The 15,749-nt window shown below is 39.1% G+C and overlaps 1 protein-coding gene across 4 annotated transcripts; it reads right to left on the bottom strand.

The window, feature by feature from the left end:
- impact (impact RWD domain protein) lies at positions 1-15,735 on the bottom strand. 4 transcript variants are annotated; one of them, XR_006843582.1, is made up of 12 exons: positions 15,416-15,586; positions 14,183-14,311; positions 14,037-14,089; positions 13,848-13,910; positions 13,607-13,692; positions 9,941-10,066; positions 9,742-9,836; positions 7,957-8,030; positions 7,408-7,498; positions 2,564-2,719; positions 1,314-1,442; positions 1-415 (listed from the first exon to the last, which is right to left on the bottom strand). XR_006843582.1 is itself a non-coding variant. In XM_046391552.1 (12 exons), exons 2-12 carry the CDS (start codon positions 15,461-15,463, stop codon positions 356-358), a joined length of 981 nt encoding a protein of 326 aa, XP_046247508.1. In that variant the 5' UTR covers positions 15,464-15,489; positions 15,593-15,735; the 3' UTR covers positions 1-355. The 4 variants fall into 4 exon arrangements, 3 of the variants coding, with proteins under 3 accessions (XP_046247508.1, XP_046247506.1, XP_046247509.1); XM_046391552.1 differs by lacking the exon at positions 1,314-1,442 and adding an exon at positions 15,593-15,735 and having other exon boundaries at positions 15,416-15,489; XM_046391550.1 differs by lacking the exon at positions 1,314-1,442.
- Between the last annotated feature and the right edge of the window lie 14 nt (positions 15,736-15,749).

Here is a 15,749-nt window from a genome sequence, read left to right as displayed (position 1 = left end):
TCTTCTGTCCAAATCTCATGGTTTGCTTTAATGAAAACTGTAAACATTTCATTTCAAGGCCTCTCACTCAGACTGATACAATATCAATTATAGTCGTTGATACTATCGTGCCATGTCGTTCTTCTATCCGACTATCAGCAGGATGGTTCTTCCTTGCGAGCGGGTCCTGCTCACGGTTTGAATTGAATTGAAAATTGAATAGTTAAAGCGAGCAGTTGAAATAACAAAGACCTTCTGATACTGTAATGATTCTGCATAAATTATCTGTAATTGTAGAGGTACCAGAGTCAGCTAAAAACAATTAAAAAATTTCTCTTTCCTTTTTTTAATAAAAGTTCTTTTTTTCAACTGGAATTCATTTTGTTTTCTTGATTTTTGGCCTTTTGGTCTTCCCTCCTGATTTGGTGGCATCATCCTGTAAAAGAAGAGGAAAGGATTAGAGAATTAAAAGACTAATGATTATCTTACATTAGCACTCCACTTAATGGTGCCAAAGCTTTTTCCGTGTTTAATATTTAAGTGCTGTTTTAAAGCATATGCCTCAATTTTTGACAGACATTTTTGCCTCCTGCTCCCGCTGTGTTTCCCCGCCTTATTGAAATGTGCAAATTACAATGTACTGATTGGCACGCACCATACTGTTTTAATGTATTCCAGTAATTGCATCAAACTAAACATTGCATTCATAAGTACTCTAAAACATCCTCTACTGATTATTGCTGTGACAATCCAGGCCGTCAACGTGTAAATCTCCTAACACTTTAACAGCTTGGATAAACAGCAAGCAAAAATAATAACACTGTTTCGTAGAGCAAAATGCCAAATGTGGGGAAGAAATTAGTATGCATACAGACCCTTCATACCTCATATCTCCAAGACTTGTCTTTCTTTGTACCTCAACAACATCTTTTCACCAATTAAATGCTGCATATCTAGTCACATCTGCAGCATTAAGAGCTGTCCACATCATCAAAAGTAACTACTACAACAACTATAAATATTTTGTTTTAAGCATCATCCTAACTTAAGGGGATGGCAGAATCCATACCAATCACTTTTTCACTCTATCCGACACTTTCGCAGCAATTTACTGAACATCGACAGTCGAATAAAACCCATCCATGTAGTGCTTATAATACTGGTTTCTAAAAGGAGTTGAGTTCTTTTATGTAAGCTAGTTGATGGCATTTAGGAAACACTTTTCAGATGGTCTATGCTTAACACACTGTCTTGACTGTCAGTTTATTAAAAGCTTATATCGGTTAACGTGTTATTAGGCTGCAAATTACAGATAAAAAAAAGTGTCATTTTACCTGAGACACACTGCTAAACAGTCTTTGGGACTGATGGGGTCTCTGAAGTTTGTTTTGTCCTTACTGATGTCCTCGATCACAACTGCCACAACACTGCCAGAATAGACTGATGAGGACTCATACGTATTCCTAAGTATGAACAAAATTTGAAGGTATAAATTGAATCTTATGAATTGAAACAACAACTCTCTTAGAGTGTTGAATTCAGCCAACTCCTCATGTTTCTGCTTCTCTGTGCAACATATAGCAGTAACAGGTCATAAATATCCATTTGCCCACAGCTAAACTGCTGACACAGCTGGAACATGCAGCGAGTGTTTTACACCACTGTTTCATCATTGCGGATGTTCACATCATTATCATTATAGTTACCATTATAGTTAGTGTTTTGTGTGTGGACGGCCCATTATGCTGGGGATGGCAATGTCAGTCCATCTTTCAGGCTGTCATCTCTCTACTGTCAGCTTCCAGTTAAGGCATGGAAAATGTCTCCCCAAAAATAACTATTCAATGGACTGGCATGAAATTTTACAGCACATCTATGAAATGTTGCTGGTTAAAGGTCTCTGCTCATATGCATCATGTTCTTTAATCTGATGTAAAATTATTTCCACATAAAACTGATATTTTTCTATCCTCAGACAGTGGCCTCTGGTTAGTTTTCATAGAGTCCAGGCTTCATGTCCAGAGGGAACCGAGCCTTTACTGTCAGCATGGAAATAAAATCAAGTCTTGATTTTTACAGTGAGTTGATGGGGTTTTGAAGTAGGATACTTTTAAGAGTAGGATTGCTGTACCTTTAATCTATGTGTGGCAGCAGCTCAAAGGTCAATCGTGTTATCAATGGAATAACTTTGCAGAACACAAAGGCAACTTCAAAGCAGACTGGACCTAACTTCAGGCTGCTGAAAGCGAGGACAGAGTGTTTGATCTCCAGAAAACGTGGCAACAAGACACTTCAAATGCACCGATATCCCTAATTTGACAGCTACTAAAGAGTTACTGCAGGTACACAAAGCAAACTGAAGTGACACTATATTATTAGAATAATTCTATAGCCCACTATAACCTGTAACTAGACTCTTCTCTTCTGACTTTTGGATTTTTGTTTTGAGAGAACCAGAGGAACATGAGAGTAACCACCAGGTGTTTACCAGCACCAGAAACCTGACAGCAGAGTAAAATTTGACTGATGATGTGTCAGTGGAACATGACAGAGTGATTCATAAGAGACCCAGAGAGTCTCTCACCGTGGAGGCAGCGTATCCTTCCTCCACCAGGATGTTTCTAGCACAGTTGTTGATGTGTTTGAAGCGGTCAGGACCCAACAAAATGCCTCCATACCATCGAGACACGACCACCATGACATTACGCACATCCAGAATCTGTGATGAGAGACAAACACACTGTACATGTGAAATGAGTGTGAATTTGAGAGAGCTGGGTAAGAGAGGAATACAATACCGGCAGCCATTTGCAAACAGCCAAGTACATATTTCACACCAGATGCGATATGGTGTGTACCTGGCTCAAGCCATTTACTATCTGTCAAAAGCTGATAGCAGTGATACTGCAAAATGCTGCAATATTTCCCAATCTTTGCGGGGTTCCACAGGTGAGAGAAGATGAGAAAAATCCTTTTTAAAAAACTGTTAAAAGGTGAGCCACACAAAGAACATTATGACAAAACACAATTAAAACTGCTCTGATGATGGAACAGTTAGCTTAGTGCTGTCAAAGGTGCATTCAACTATCTCCAAAATTACATTCTTTACATGTGGTATGCATTCAACATTAGCAAAATACTGTTTACAATGATAGCTTAGGCAATAGCTTAGGCTGAAGCAGTTTTTTGACCAACCACAGTGCCTCCAACACCTAAGAAATCTGAGTGACTATCCTCTGTACTGTTGACTAATCTGCCAACCAACAAAAATAATGTGTCAAATATAACATATAAATTAGAGAGGTCTTTTTTTAATACTTTAAAAAGCAAATTCCCCCAAAGGCCAAACTATTCCTCCATAAAGAGGAGAGTCTGGCTGTGTACTGCACACAAAAAGTGCAATCTCTCATTTGAGGGAACTCATCAACATCTGGCTGCTGACACTATCAATCCCTACTGACACTATTAACCATTTTTTTGTTCACCAACTCACACTTCCACATTCACTGGCAGAAAGCACAAATCTAAAGGAGGAAACGGGAAGAAAAGCTTGTGGAGAGGAACAAGATTAGAGAAGAATAGATTAAGGAGAAAGCTCTTGATGCAAATTGCTCGGTACGCTGTGAGTGTGACAAGTAGAAGATTAATCAGTGTGTTGCTCAGAGGAATGAGCAGGAGAAGAATGGACCTGATGCTATCACTCCATTTACAGTAGGTCGATCAGCTGCAGGAAATGACCTGGAGGTAGGACTTTTAATCTACTCTTACATGTCCACATGGGTTAAGTTAAGCCAATGTGAAAGGAACTTGTCAAGTTTACACCTGCAGTATGGAACATGTAAACATATAAATGACATCTCTTACATTCAAGCCCTTTCAAAACAAGTTCACACTCTGTTGATTAAGCCTATCACTGCCAAAATACTAAAAAAGTTTTAAAGTTTAAAGTTTAAAATACTAACATAAACTGGAAATGAGTACCAACCAGTAAACAGACATGTTTCACATATTCACATAAAGAAGCTCATTTGCCTCATGTATGAATGAATGGTTGCCCTTAAACATCCAGCCAAAACAAGAGAAACATTAGCATTTAGTTGGAGTTGTTTTTCTGGCCAAACAACAAACCGAACATTACTCTCTTTATAGCTCCGTCTTTGGTCTCATGGAAAATATTTGTCTGCTCAGCTGCTAAAAGCTTCACATGTTGACCAGCTTCAGTAGTCGCTTACTGCATCTGTTGGCTGATGAGAGCAGTCAGACTCAAACAAAACAGGAAAGCTGTGGGCAGCAAAACCAAAACATTGAACTTAAAAATTCATTGATAGGAAATACAGATTGAAGAGGGCGGCACGGTGGTGCAGTGGTTAGCACTGTCGCCTCATAGCAAGAGGGTTCCAGGTTCGAATCCCGGTCTGGGCCCTTCTATGTGGAGTTTGCATGTTCTCCCTGTGCCTGTCTGTTTTCTCCGGGTACCCTGGCTTCCTCCCACAATACCAAAAACATGCACATTAGGTTAACTGGATACTCTAAATTGCCTCTAGGTGTGAGTGTGAGAGTGTGTGGTGTCTGTCTTTGTGTGTTGGCCCTGCGATTGACTGGCGACCAGCTGGGATAGGCTCCAGCTCCCCCGCGACCCTGATGGATAAACCGGTGTAGAAAATGGATGGATGGATTTATTAGAGAGTGGAAAGTCATGAAATGTGAAAATAGTTGAAAACTGCTGGGGCTAAGGTCTCCCCATGATGGCGTGTTGAGTGTTGTCATGATTAAAGAGATGCAAACTGCTCTATGAGCTTCTCGATATTTAACAGACAGTAAATATTTTTACAGTGCTCCAACATTAAGTTTGTAGCCTTTTCATTAATTTATCCAAAAGTTAATTTAAGACAAGACTGTCGACACAGAGTGACGTGTTCTGTATGTGGCTGTCTGTTTTGGAAGGTAACACTGTATTAGTCAAAGACAGCTTGATTCATGTGAATTCTGTGCAGCAGATCACAGTTTCTGACATACACACCAGTCCAGTGCATTATTTCACACTGATTTATCACTCTGCTGGGGTCACACTGGCATAGATGACTGTCGTCATCTCATGAATGAGCATGAACTTCCATGACATGAGTCATGGATGTCATCTGGAAAAGCTGTAACTCCACTCGGCACCTACTGGTAATGAATATGACAGAACTACTACAAGTCAGTGCTTAGCTCTGATTACAGCAAACTTTTCCATTTTGTCACAAACCTTTCACTGGCATTCATTCAATATTACGGGGAAACAAAAAGTGTGTGGACAATTGCACATTTCAGTGTGATGTGGGTGTATGTGTGTGAATCACAGTGCCATCTGACAGCACAAGCCAGTGACAAGTGCCTCTCTGATATGTGAACTTAAACTCCAGCAGAAGGAACACTTTCTCATGAAGCTGAATCAATTAATCAGTTAACTATGAGGTCAACCGGACAATAGATTGACAAGAGCTTTGATTTGCTTAAAACATTTTTTAAGACATTTGGTGAATCAAATTTCTCAAATGTGATGTTTTGTTACATTTCTCTGTTAATATACTGTAATTGTAAATTGAATCTAGCTGGGTTTGGGAAGTGATTATGGTAGCAAAAATATTAACTGTGTGACTATGAAACTGTATCCCTGAGAGATGTTGCTGGAGGCATTCCACCACCATACATAATTATTTCAATTTTTTTTGACAGCTGTCACTTTTTCAATATGAACACATTACTAAGTCAAAACTGCGTAGGATTAGTATGTGGTGTGGACTTGGGACACAGCTTAAGAGTATATATACAGAGTATATATATTATATATTATATACTATATTGCCAAAAGTATTCGTTCACCTGTCTTTACATGCATATGAAATTAAGTGACATCCCATTCTTAATCCAAAGGGTTTAATATGATGTCAGCCCACCCTTTGCTGCTATAACAGCTTCAACTTTTTCCACAAGGTTTAGGAGTGTGTTTATGGGAATTTTTGACCATTCTTCCAGAAGTACATTTGTGAGGTCAGACCCTGATGTTGGACAAGAAGGTCTGGTTTGCAGTCTTTGATCTCATTCATCCCAAAGGTGTTCTATCAGGTTGAGGTCAGGACTCTATGCAGGTCAGTCAAGTTCTTCCACACCAAAGTCGCTCATCCATGTCTTTATGGACCTTGCTTTGTGCAGAAAGTTGGGAGCATGGGATTGTCCAAAATCTCAGAGTTCCTTTCACTGAAAGTAAGGGGCCAAGCCCAGCTCCTGAAAAACAACCCCATACCATAATCCCCCCTCCACCAAACGTCACACTTGGCACAATGCAGTCAGACAAGTACCATTCTCCTGACAACCGCCAAACAGACTCGTCCATCAGATTGCCAGATGAAGAAGCGTGATTCGTCACTCCAGAGAACGCGTCTCCTCTGCTCTAGAGTACAGTGGCGGCGTGCTTTACACCACTGCATCCAACGCTTTCCATTGCACTTGGTGATGTATGGCTTGACGCAGCTGCTCGGCCATGGAAACCCATTCCATGAAGCTCTCTGCACAGTGTTCTTGAGCTAATCTGAAGGCCACATGAGGTTTGGAGGTCTGTAGCGATTGACTCTGCAGAAAGTTGGCGACCTCTGCACACTATGTGGCTCAGCACCCGCTGACCTCACTCTGTCATTTTACGTGGCCTACCACGTACCTACCACGGCCTACCCTACTACTTTATTATAATAGCACTGACAGTTGTCTGTGGAATATTTAGTAGCAAGGAAATTTCACAACTGGACTTGTTGCACAGGTGGCATCCTATCACAGTACCACGCTGGAATTCACTGAGCTCCTGAGAGTGGCACATTCTTTCACAAATGTTTGTGGAAGCCGGCATGCAGGCTGCTTCTACTTGCTTGATTTTATACACCTGTGGCCATGGAAGTGATTTTGAAACACCTGAATTCAATTATTTGGATGGGTGAGAGAATACTTTTGGCAATATAGTGTGTGTGTGTGTGTGTGTATATGTATATATACATATATATATATATACATATATACTGTTGTTTAAGGAGGAATATGCCTTGAAAAGCTTTACAATAGAAAACATACTAAACTTCCACAGAAAACATGAGTATATTGTCAGAGTCTGTGGAAAGCTCCTTACTCAAAACAATTCAAGTTTAAAAGCCAAAGCAGATGCCAAATTATGAATACTGTGAAAATGAAAAAGGCAGCTTAGAACAGACACAAATTAAGCATGCAGAAGCCAAAAGAAACTTGGACGCAGCTAGCAAATTTGGAAAACAAATGCTGGGTAAAAGCTTTGTGTGCACTGAACTGACTCATTCTTCAGTTCTTTCTGTCTTTTTCAAATGTTTAGTATGCAGCTGAAAAAATGGTGGCTCAAGGCCAGTATTTTATTAATGAAATAATAACCTGCAGTAAATGGAGCAATCTCCCCCCTGCGGCCGTCTCACCGTCATCTTCACAGTCCTGCAGGAAGCTGTGCTTGTCCTCACAGTAAATCCTATGACAAAGAGAATCGCAGCAGCTTGGTGTTATGGGGGAGAGCATTAAGACATTTTGGTCAGAGGATGACGCTGTGGAACTGCCAGCCTCTTCACCAAGAAAGTTCTTTTTTAGTCCAAATGTCATCAGTAATGACCACCCAGGCAGTGCAATGGCAGCTCAACACCGACCTCATTAGACCACATTGGAAAAAGTTGCACACGCAGGCATCCTGGCAGAAACCACACAGAAATTCACATAATACACAATACTATAAATAAGACTTCACTTTCTCCGGTACCTTATTTGACCTTTAATGAAGAAATGTGCCCTTTAGGGAAGACAGACAGGCGTACTTTATCTAATGTTCTTCTCCACTAATGAGACCCGCTGTAACACTAACATGGTCTGCATAACAAATTCATGAGAGATGTTAGAACATATATCATCGTATATAAATCATATAACATTACTAACCTGTATGCATAAATGTTATGAGTGGCACTAGCAATCTTCTTGTTTTCATACAGTTTCTCTAGGACCATTTTCACCTGCAACACACACCAGGGAACAATGAATATCATGTCATACTCTTTCAGTTCACTCTCACAAGCCTTTACATCTGCTCTATTGCCAATGAAAACTGCTGACACAAAGATTGTATCTTTTGTTTTACTTAAGCACAATGTTAAATATAAACTGCTTCCATCTCTGATGGGACGTGTTTTGAAAAAACACAAGTCAATTTCAAAGCCATGTGAGTTTGAAAATGATGCTCTTACTGTGCAGACAACAGCTTCTGAGGTCAGCGTACTGTCTGACGCTACTGACTAATGCACAGCATTAGTCAACTGTTTATGAAGGGAGATGACATTTCCTATACGTAAAACCAAGATTTGAATGGTTAAAAATATATTTGGAGCACAAACTATGGTTTAATAAACAGGATTCGGATGACGACTCCGCTGCCTTTAATATATTCATTAATATATTCACTCCCCTACAGGATACTTTCACAGCTAAACATTTTTCCATTTGCCGTAGGTTAAAATCTTTACTGTTGGTGTTTCTCATTCTGGTAAAATGAGTCCAGCCAGCCTCTAGTTTTTGTTATTCATTAGAGCAGATGCACTTAATATTATACCATATGCTTACCATTTTTCCAAGTCATTTTAAATGATATAAAGCACCTTTCCTGACTGACACCACTGACTTCAGGGTGAGCTCTTCACGCTCTCTTCTTTTACTGCACCAGCTACTTGGTTAATTCAGCACTTTAACACTTTAAAAAATGTTTTTCTGAGATTTTGGGGGGGAAATATTGCCCTCACCGAAAGGTAACTAGTTTGCTGGTTATTACTAAGTCTACTGGGCCACAGGAGGCATGCAACTGAAAACTGAGGGACCAGTGACTAACAAGAGCACTTCTGTTGAGACAAGAAACATTAAAAAAAAAAAAAAATAAGAAACAGGCATCATTGAGGAAAATGTCATCATAACATCGAAAATAAGAGTGATGAAATAATAATATGTTTTGATAATGCCTTAAATTACTGCAAACTCTCCAGTTTACTCTTAGTGAAGCAGATCTTGGTATTTTTCTCAATTCTATCTTTGGTTGAATAATAATAATTGAGATATAAGACTACAAAAAAAACATGCAAATGCTGAGGACAGCTGACAGCTGTGACTGTAAATATTTTTTGCCTAATATTGCTTCACAGTGGGCAGAAGCTTGAAAGATGAGTCAGTGTGTTACCTGGGAGCCACAGGATGAGATCTGCATGCAGAAACGAGTAAAATGGTGTTTAATTTCCTGAAATTGCTGTGCAAATTAGCACATTTACATCCTGTCCTCCAGTGATTTCTACTGAAAATTGTAACAGCTGTCATTTGCTTGTCTTCATGGTTTGAGAAAAATAAATTTAATTTTTCACTGGATAAATTCACACATAGGGTCTTTGTTCACAGTCTGGGGTGGTAAAGTAAAATTACACTGATTTAAAAATATAAAGGTAACACTGCTTAATACTGCTGTAATAAAAGATCTAAGACCCGAAATCTTTATTTTTCTGAAACTTTGTTCACAAATTTGTTAAAATCTGTGTTCCTTCGTCACCTGACAGGTGTGTATCAAGATGCTGATTAATCAACATGATTATTGCACAGGTGTACTGTGGGCTGCTCACAATAAAAGGCCACTCTAAAATGTAGATTTCATATTTTTGTTCGGTGTAATAACATGTCATTCGCGATGCGTACCTGTCTGGGAGTCACCACAGGTGCCAAGTGAGGCTGGAAGGTACTGCGTCGGTCTGTGATGGCATTTCCATGTTTTATAGGAGGCACCTCCTCATCTATGGGACAAAAGGCTACACATCATAGCTCAGTATGTGTTACGTTGAATTCTAAGCACAGGTTCTAATGCAACAAAGCCTATCAAAGTGCAATGAGCGGTTACCTGTTACATGATCCATGAAGAGATGTGCATTCTCTGTGCTCAGTTTGAAAGTCCTGTAGTCTATTATATCTTCATCATCATCCACTTCCTCCTCAGCAGTCATGTTCACTTTTTCTGACTGTTCCACTGAAACGGGACAGGTAAGAAACATCATGTCATGTTAAGGAAAAAAAAGCTGTTAGTTTTAATCTGGAACATGAAAAAGTCTACAGTGAGTTGTTCCCAAGCGAGGCAGCTTGTCATTAAAGTGACACATACTGAGCATGTTGAGATTAATGATGACACAAACATGATTTCATTACACTGCAACAGATAATTAATAATAGAAGACACCAATTACCATAACCTGACTGATATGAGATTTCTGGGAGTAGTAAAGGGGAGCAGTAAAGATGCTGATATTATATTTAACAAGAATTAGACAAATTTGACTGAGCAGAATGCAATTATCACTTTTTTCTCAGAGTTAATCACAAAACACACAAACAAAAACAGTGCAGAAACTGGTCAAGTTGGTGAATGTTGTTAATGTCTACTACTTGTTAATGTAAGCTAATGCAGCGGGATGAAAAAAAAAAAAACAACAGATGAGATGAAATTAGTGCTCCGTTGTTATGGAAACAAAGGTGTGCTATATGTGAGCAATGTCTAAAATCAGTTGATGCTCTATGTGCACTTGGGTCTGGAAGTATATGTTCATTTTATCAGGAATCCTTGGTTAAGTAAGTTAGTACTGCCGCAAGAAAGGAATCCAAATGCTGTGTTTTCTCCCTCCTGCTGATGTTTGGCCAGGTCCTCATGGCAGCTGTCTACAGGGGTTGTTTGTTCATGGGTCTGCCTTTAGTTTTGTCTTCAGCAAGTGAAATGCAATCTCAACTGGGTTTAGAGATCAGGTGAGTGGTGGGGCACTCTTTGTAGAGTATTCCACATATTTGCCCTAAAATTTTTAAATTGTTAAAATTCATTGTCCAGCTGGCTCTAAGCCCCAGAAAGCCTGTCCAAAACAAGGAGCTTAACAAGGAAGAATTTTAACCTCAAAGACTTAAGTTTGTATAAAAAATCGGAATAAATAAGCGTAAGGGGGACAAATCTAACATTTTGAAAAGTAAAGGCGACATGTCCGCATCTCCAGTGTAAATGATGCCATTGATTCAGAATCTTGCCCGAGGACACTTAAATGTGCAGAGTGGATAAGCTGGATATCAATCCACCAACCTTTGATTAGGATGATCCGCTCTTCCTGCTTAGCACACGTTAGCAGGATCAGGTCATTGTTGTTTTCATTGTTTTTTTAGGTGGATTTGATAAAAAGAAAAATATCAGCAGCATTTTTTTTTAAGAAACTATATGCTGAATCTTAGATGACAATAATAAAAGCAGTGATCAGAGTTAAACAAATCTAAGAAGCTCACAATTACAATGCTAGTAAGCCTATAGTGTTTATTCTGTGACTGCATATACACACACGCTGCCAAAAGTAAAGCAGCTATGAGGAACTCTCATTTGTGTTGATTTTGAGGGCTTTTGTTTGGAGGTGAATGAAAGAAAAAAATAAAATGACCCTGCTTCCTCTTATCATTTTATCATTATTATTATTATGATTATTATTATTATTATTATTGTTGTTATTACAGTTATTCTAATTGCTAATTTTTTTTATTATTATAGTTAGTATAGCTGCCATCATTATTAGTCCTTTTTCTATTATTACAGCTGTTGTTATTATTGTTGTTGTTGCTGTCTCTCTCTCTCTCTCTCTCTCTCTCTTGTTTTGCATCCTTTGCTTTCCGGTTAGTTTTATTCAACCAAACTTTATCACATCTTTTTACATTCCTCACTGTCATGGTTACTCCCTTTTCATTTCCTTCTCTGTGAATTGTGCATCTTCAGTCTTATCTCTTCCCTCTCTCCGCCACGCTCCTGTCATGTGAATGGGAATAAGCCGTCAATCCCGCTCCTTTGAGCTTAAGTGGTATGACCAGTTATACTTATTACCACATGAATCGCACAGAGAGCACAATTTATGCAATGCAACAATGGGCAGGGCAGTTAATATTTTTCAGCCTTGTTGGTCAAAAGAGACCATCTGCCTCAATAATAGATACTGCTGGGCTCGGCTATAAATAACCATGTATGGTGACACTTGTAGAAAATCTTTAATTTGGGCATCTTCATCTTGTTTCACACTTCAAAAGATTCTGCCAAGCTAACAGAAGGCATTACATAGATATCGATCTTAATTCAATGCAGTCACTCAAAGTCAGGCACAGATGGCTTTTTAAGGCCCCTACAGGCCTTTGTGCTCATCTTATCACAACTTACGACCACCTCACACAGTCGTGTCACTCATGGAGGAGCAAGTTAACAGAGCTTGCATTCAGTCAAGTCTCATCTGGACCTTTGATGACTATTTGTTTATACAAAAAAATGATGTAATGACTGATTAACAGAAGGCTTTGTCAGAGCCAAGTTTTTAACATGTAAGGATGTTATCCTCTACTGCAGCTTGTTGGAAAGCTTGAAACTGACTGCTTGCTAGACCCCTCCCTCATAAAGAGACTGTCCAGTCAGAGCTTAGCAACCGTAACTAGGCACGGTAGTTGGTCCGTCAAGCATTGGATTTCTCTTCATGATGAAGCGACGCGTGTGGCGCTGTGTTAAGAATAATACCTGGCATTCATAGAATTTAAATGGTAAACCAAGTGCTTAAAAGACAAAAACAAAACAAACAAACAAACAAACAAACACATAGTGTATGGAATATACATTGCCAATTTTCGCAGAGGGCTCTGGTCTCTTTTGATATGTCTACCGTCCAGCAGCCCCACTATGCTGCGTTAATGCAACCTGCATTAGATAGTGTTGCATTTGCCAAACTAATTCCTCATCCTAAAATTCATTTATTTTTTAAAAGCAGACTGTAGACTGAGACTGAGAGGATAAAAACATAAATCTTTCTTCCAAATTACTTAGTATATAGTATAGCATAATAGTATGCTCTTTTCTATTGCAATTCCATGGTCAGTGGTGGAATATCTATGTACATTTACTCAAGTATTGTACAAAATTAAGTACAATTTTGAGATTCTTTCTCTTTTGTCTCTTTATGGCAGACACAGACAGTCCTGATCTGCTATTGGCTGGAGGCTACGCAGCCCTGCACAAAGGCTGACACCCAGAAACATCTTGACACAACAAAGTACTAAGAAATTATGGAAAGACAGGCAGAAGTCAGAGTCTCTGCAAATATAGACACGACTATAAACTTCTAGAGAGTCTCAAAATACACAGTATGAGCCTAAACATTGTGTTTTTAAGAAACTGCTGCATGTCATACCTTCAAGGTTCTTTTACAGGGTTTTTATTTTAAAGCAAAGCATCTGGAAACATGGGAGACATCCAGAAACATCCTGACACAACAAATTTCGAAATGATAGCATCTGTCCCCAAACCATCTATGTGCCACATGAGAACAAACAGCTTGACAAGCGTAGAAACAGTAAGCTGTAACAGTAAGGGGACGGAGCTCAGTGAAAAATGAGTGCAGTGAAAAGCCTGCTCTTGTTGTGTCTGGACTCATAAATCTATCAAATGTCATTTAAAGTCATTACAAATTGCTCGAGTAAGTGTGTTCTTCAATCATGAATTTAATGTTTCATAGCTCACCTGCTTCTGAACTCTGGGATTTCTCTACGAGGAATTCTCGAATTTTTTCCACCCACAGATAGAGGATGCTCTCCCCCATGTGCTCCCTGTTGAAATTTAAATATTTCCATATGAAGGGATTCTAAGAGACACAGACTACAAAGAAACTGCACTCTGGAAACAACCATGAAAAGCTTTTGTTGTGGCTGATATCACTCTACAGTACCTCCTTGTGAAGTCAGAAATTACAAGAAGCACTCACACATAGAGGTCTTCCAGACTGTTTGCCAATTTGGCCCTCTCAGGGCCTCGCAACCACGCTGCACTACAAAAGCCGAAAACAAATGGAGGATTATTGAGTAGGACGATGAGTGGGTTTTTGAGTGGGATGTTGTTCTATCAATTCAGCACATCACCGCAAGATTAAATTTGAAAGGCAAAGTAGACTTACTTGATCTGGTAGATTGGCGGGGATATGCTCGGATAATCAGGAGGGAGAATTATCTGATCAATAAGAAAAAAATCATAGACTGCATTACAAACAAACTGCAATGCTGGACACTTGGGATTCATATCCAAGATTTTCCTTTGCTCTACCTGCAAACATGCTGTCAGTTTTGGCTCCTCCAAGTCATTGGATATTTTGATGCAAAATATTCTCGAAGCTTCATCTATAACACACCACTCATCCCCATAGATGGAGGACAGAGCCTCGACTTCTTCAATCTAAATATGTGGAAAAAATAACAATTAATTATGAATTAATCGAGACATTTGGATCAGTGACGCAATGGAGGATTCAAACTTTTAAGTTAACATGCTACACGTGTATGTGTGTGTGTATATGTGTGTGTGTGTGTGCGCGTGCGGGTGTGTGTACGCTCAATTTATATGAAGTGAAACTATTTGTCTATCCTGATGTTACATTCTAGTTTAGATTTTCCCCTAATAGGGGCAGGGTTAGGTTAGGTTTGGTTACAGATTAATATTCTCTTTGTGTTGTATAAAAAACAGCAAAAAAGATTTTGCACTATAATACCACACTTAATAGTATATACTTAATACTATAATGTAACTGAGACTTGTAAAAGAGGTTAAAATCTTTTATTGTGCAACCTGACAGAGCATGTCTACCACGTGTGTCTTATGGAAATACCTTCTGGACAGCACTAAGTGTTCTGAACCTCCTGGGCTTTTCAAAGATCACCAGGTTTTTATTTGTCAGAAACCCTGAACTGACACGAATGTAATGACAAGATATGAAAGGCACTAAGTGGGGCTAAACTCCAACAAAGACACACACGTTTTAGCACATAACACTACAAGTTAAATAATGAGTTCTTGTGATGGTGTTAATTGTGTCCACCTCTTGTCTTTTTTCATGCTGTTCAGGCTGCACTGTGTTAATGTGTGGTATCTGTGTCTACTATGCAGCACCTGCTGAGCTTCCAGCAGCACATGGATATGTGTTAATGAATCCAGACACCTTGGGAGAGAAACCTCCATTGAGTGTGTGTGTGTGTGTGTGTTTCTTTATTTTAAGGTATGTGCACAGGTGCTCGAGCATTTTAATTAGTCTATACCTGCATTGCGTTTCTCAGACAGATAAAGAATTTGGCTCAGATTTGGATTTATTCTAAATACTATTTGAGATCAATATTAAACCATTGTAAACTGTCTGCTGATGGACCTCTGCTACACCTGCCAACATTTAGACCTGCTATTTAGCCTTCTGCAGGCCACATCAAAATACTACGAGAGGACAGACACTAAAGACAACTTGTCTTAACTTTGTCAGAGAGGTTGTCAAAGCAAAAAATAATAGCTTACTTGAGCCTGAAGGTCTCCCTCATTCTCCGGATTTATGATGTCGGCCATTTGGTTATTTCATCATCAAGTGTTACCTATTAAAATATGAACATGAATCAGTTTTTAAAAAGCAGGTTAGATCAAACTTCTAGCACATGAACTACATGTTGAGATGAGATCCAGCATGCAAGTGCAGACCTGTAAATTTCTTCCAGGGCAGAGCTGATTGGCTACACCTTTTTACTTCCGGGTTCTGTTCGCTCAATAAAGGACTAAATATTTGGACAAAGACGACGCAAGAGATAAAAAGCAACGTAGCATAGTAGCCAAAGTACCCTAGCTGTGAATTTGTCAT

The sequence above is a fragment of the Scatophagus argus genome, chromosome 6 (assembly GCF_020382885.2).
Source record: "Scatophagus argus isolate fScaArg1 chromosome 6, fScaArg1.pri, whole genome shotgun sequence".
Taxonomy (NCBI): Eukaryota; Metazoa; Chordata; class Actinopteri; family Scatophagidae; genus Scatophagus; species Scatophagus argus.
This window is presented reverse-complemented; position numbering and strand designations above follow the sequence as displayed.

Bases quoted from the DNA above. Each gene is read 5' to 3' on its own strand.
- impact (XM_046391552.1), bottom strand. From the start codon at position 15,463: ATGGCCGACATCATAAATCCGGAGAATGAGGGAGACCTTCAGGCTCAA. The intron at 13,911-14,036 runs GTAAGTCTACTT...CGGCTTTTGTAG, and splicing joins CCGCCAATCTACCAGATCAA to TGCAGCGTGGTTGCGAGGCC. The intron at 2,720-7,407 runs GTTATTATTTCA...TCACATGTACAG, and splicing joins GATTGCTCCATTTACTGCAG to TGTGTTTGTCTCTCATCACA.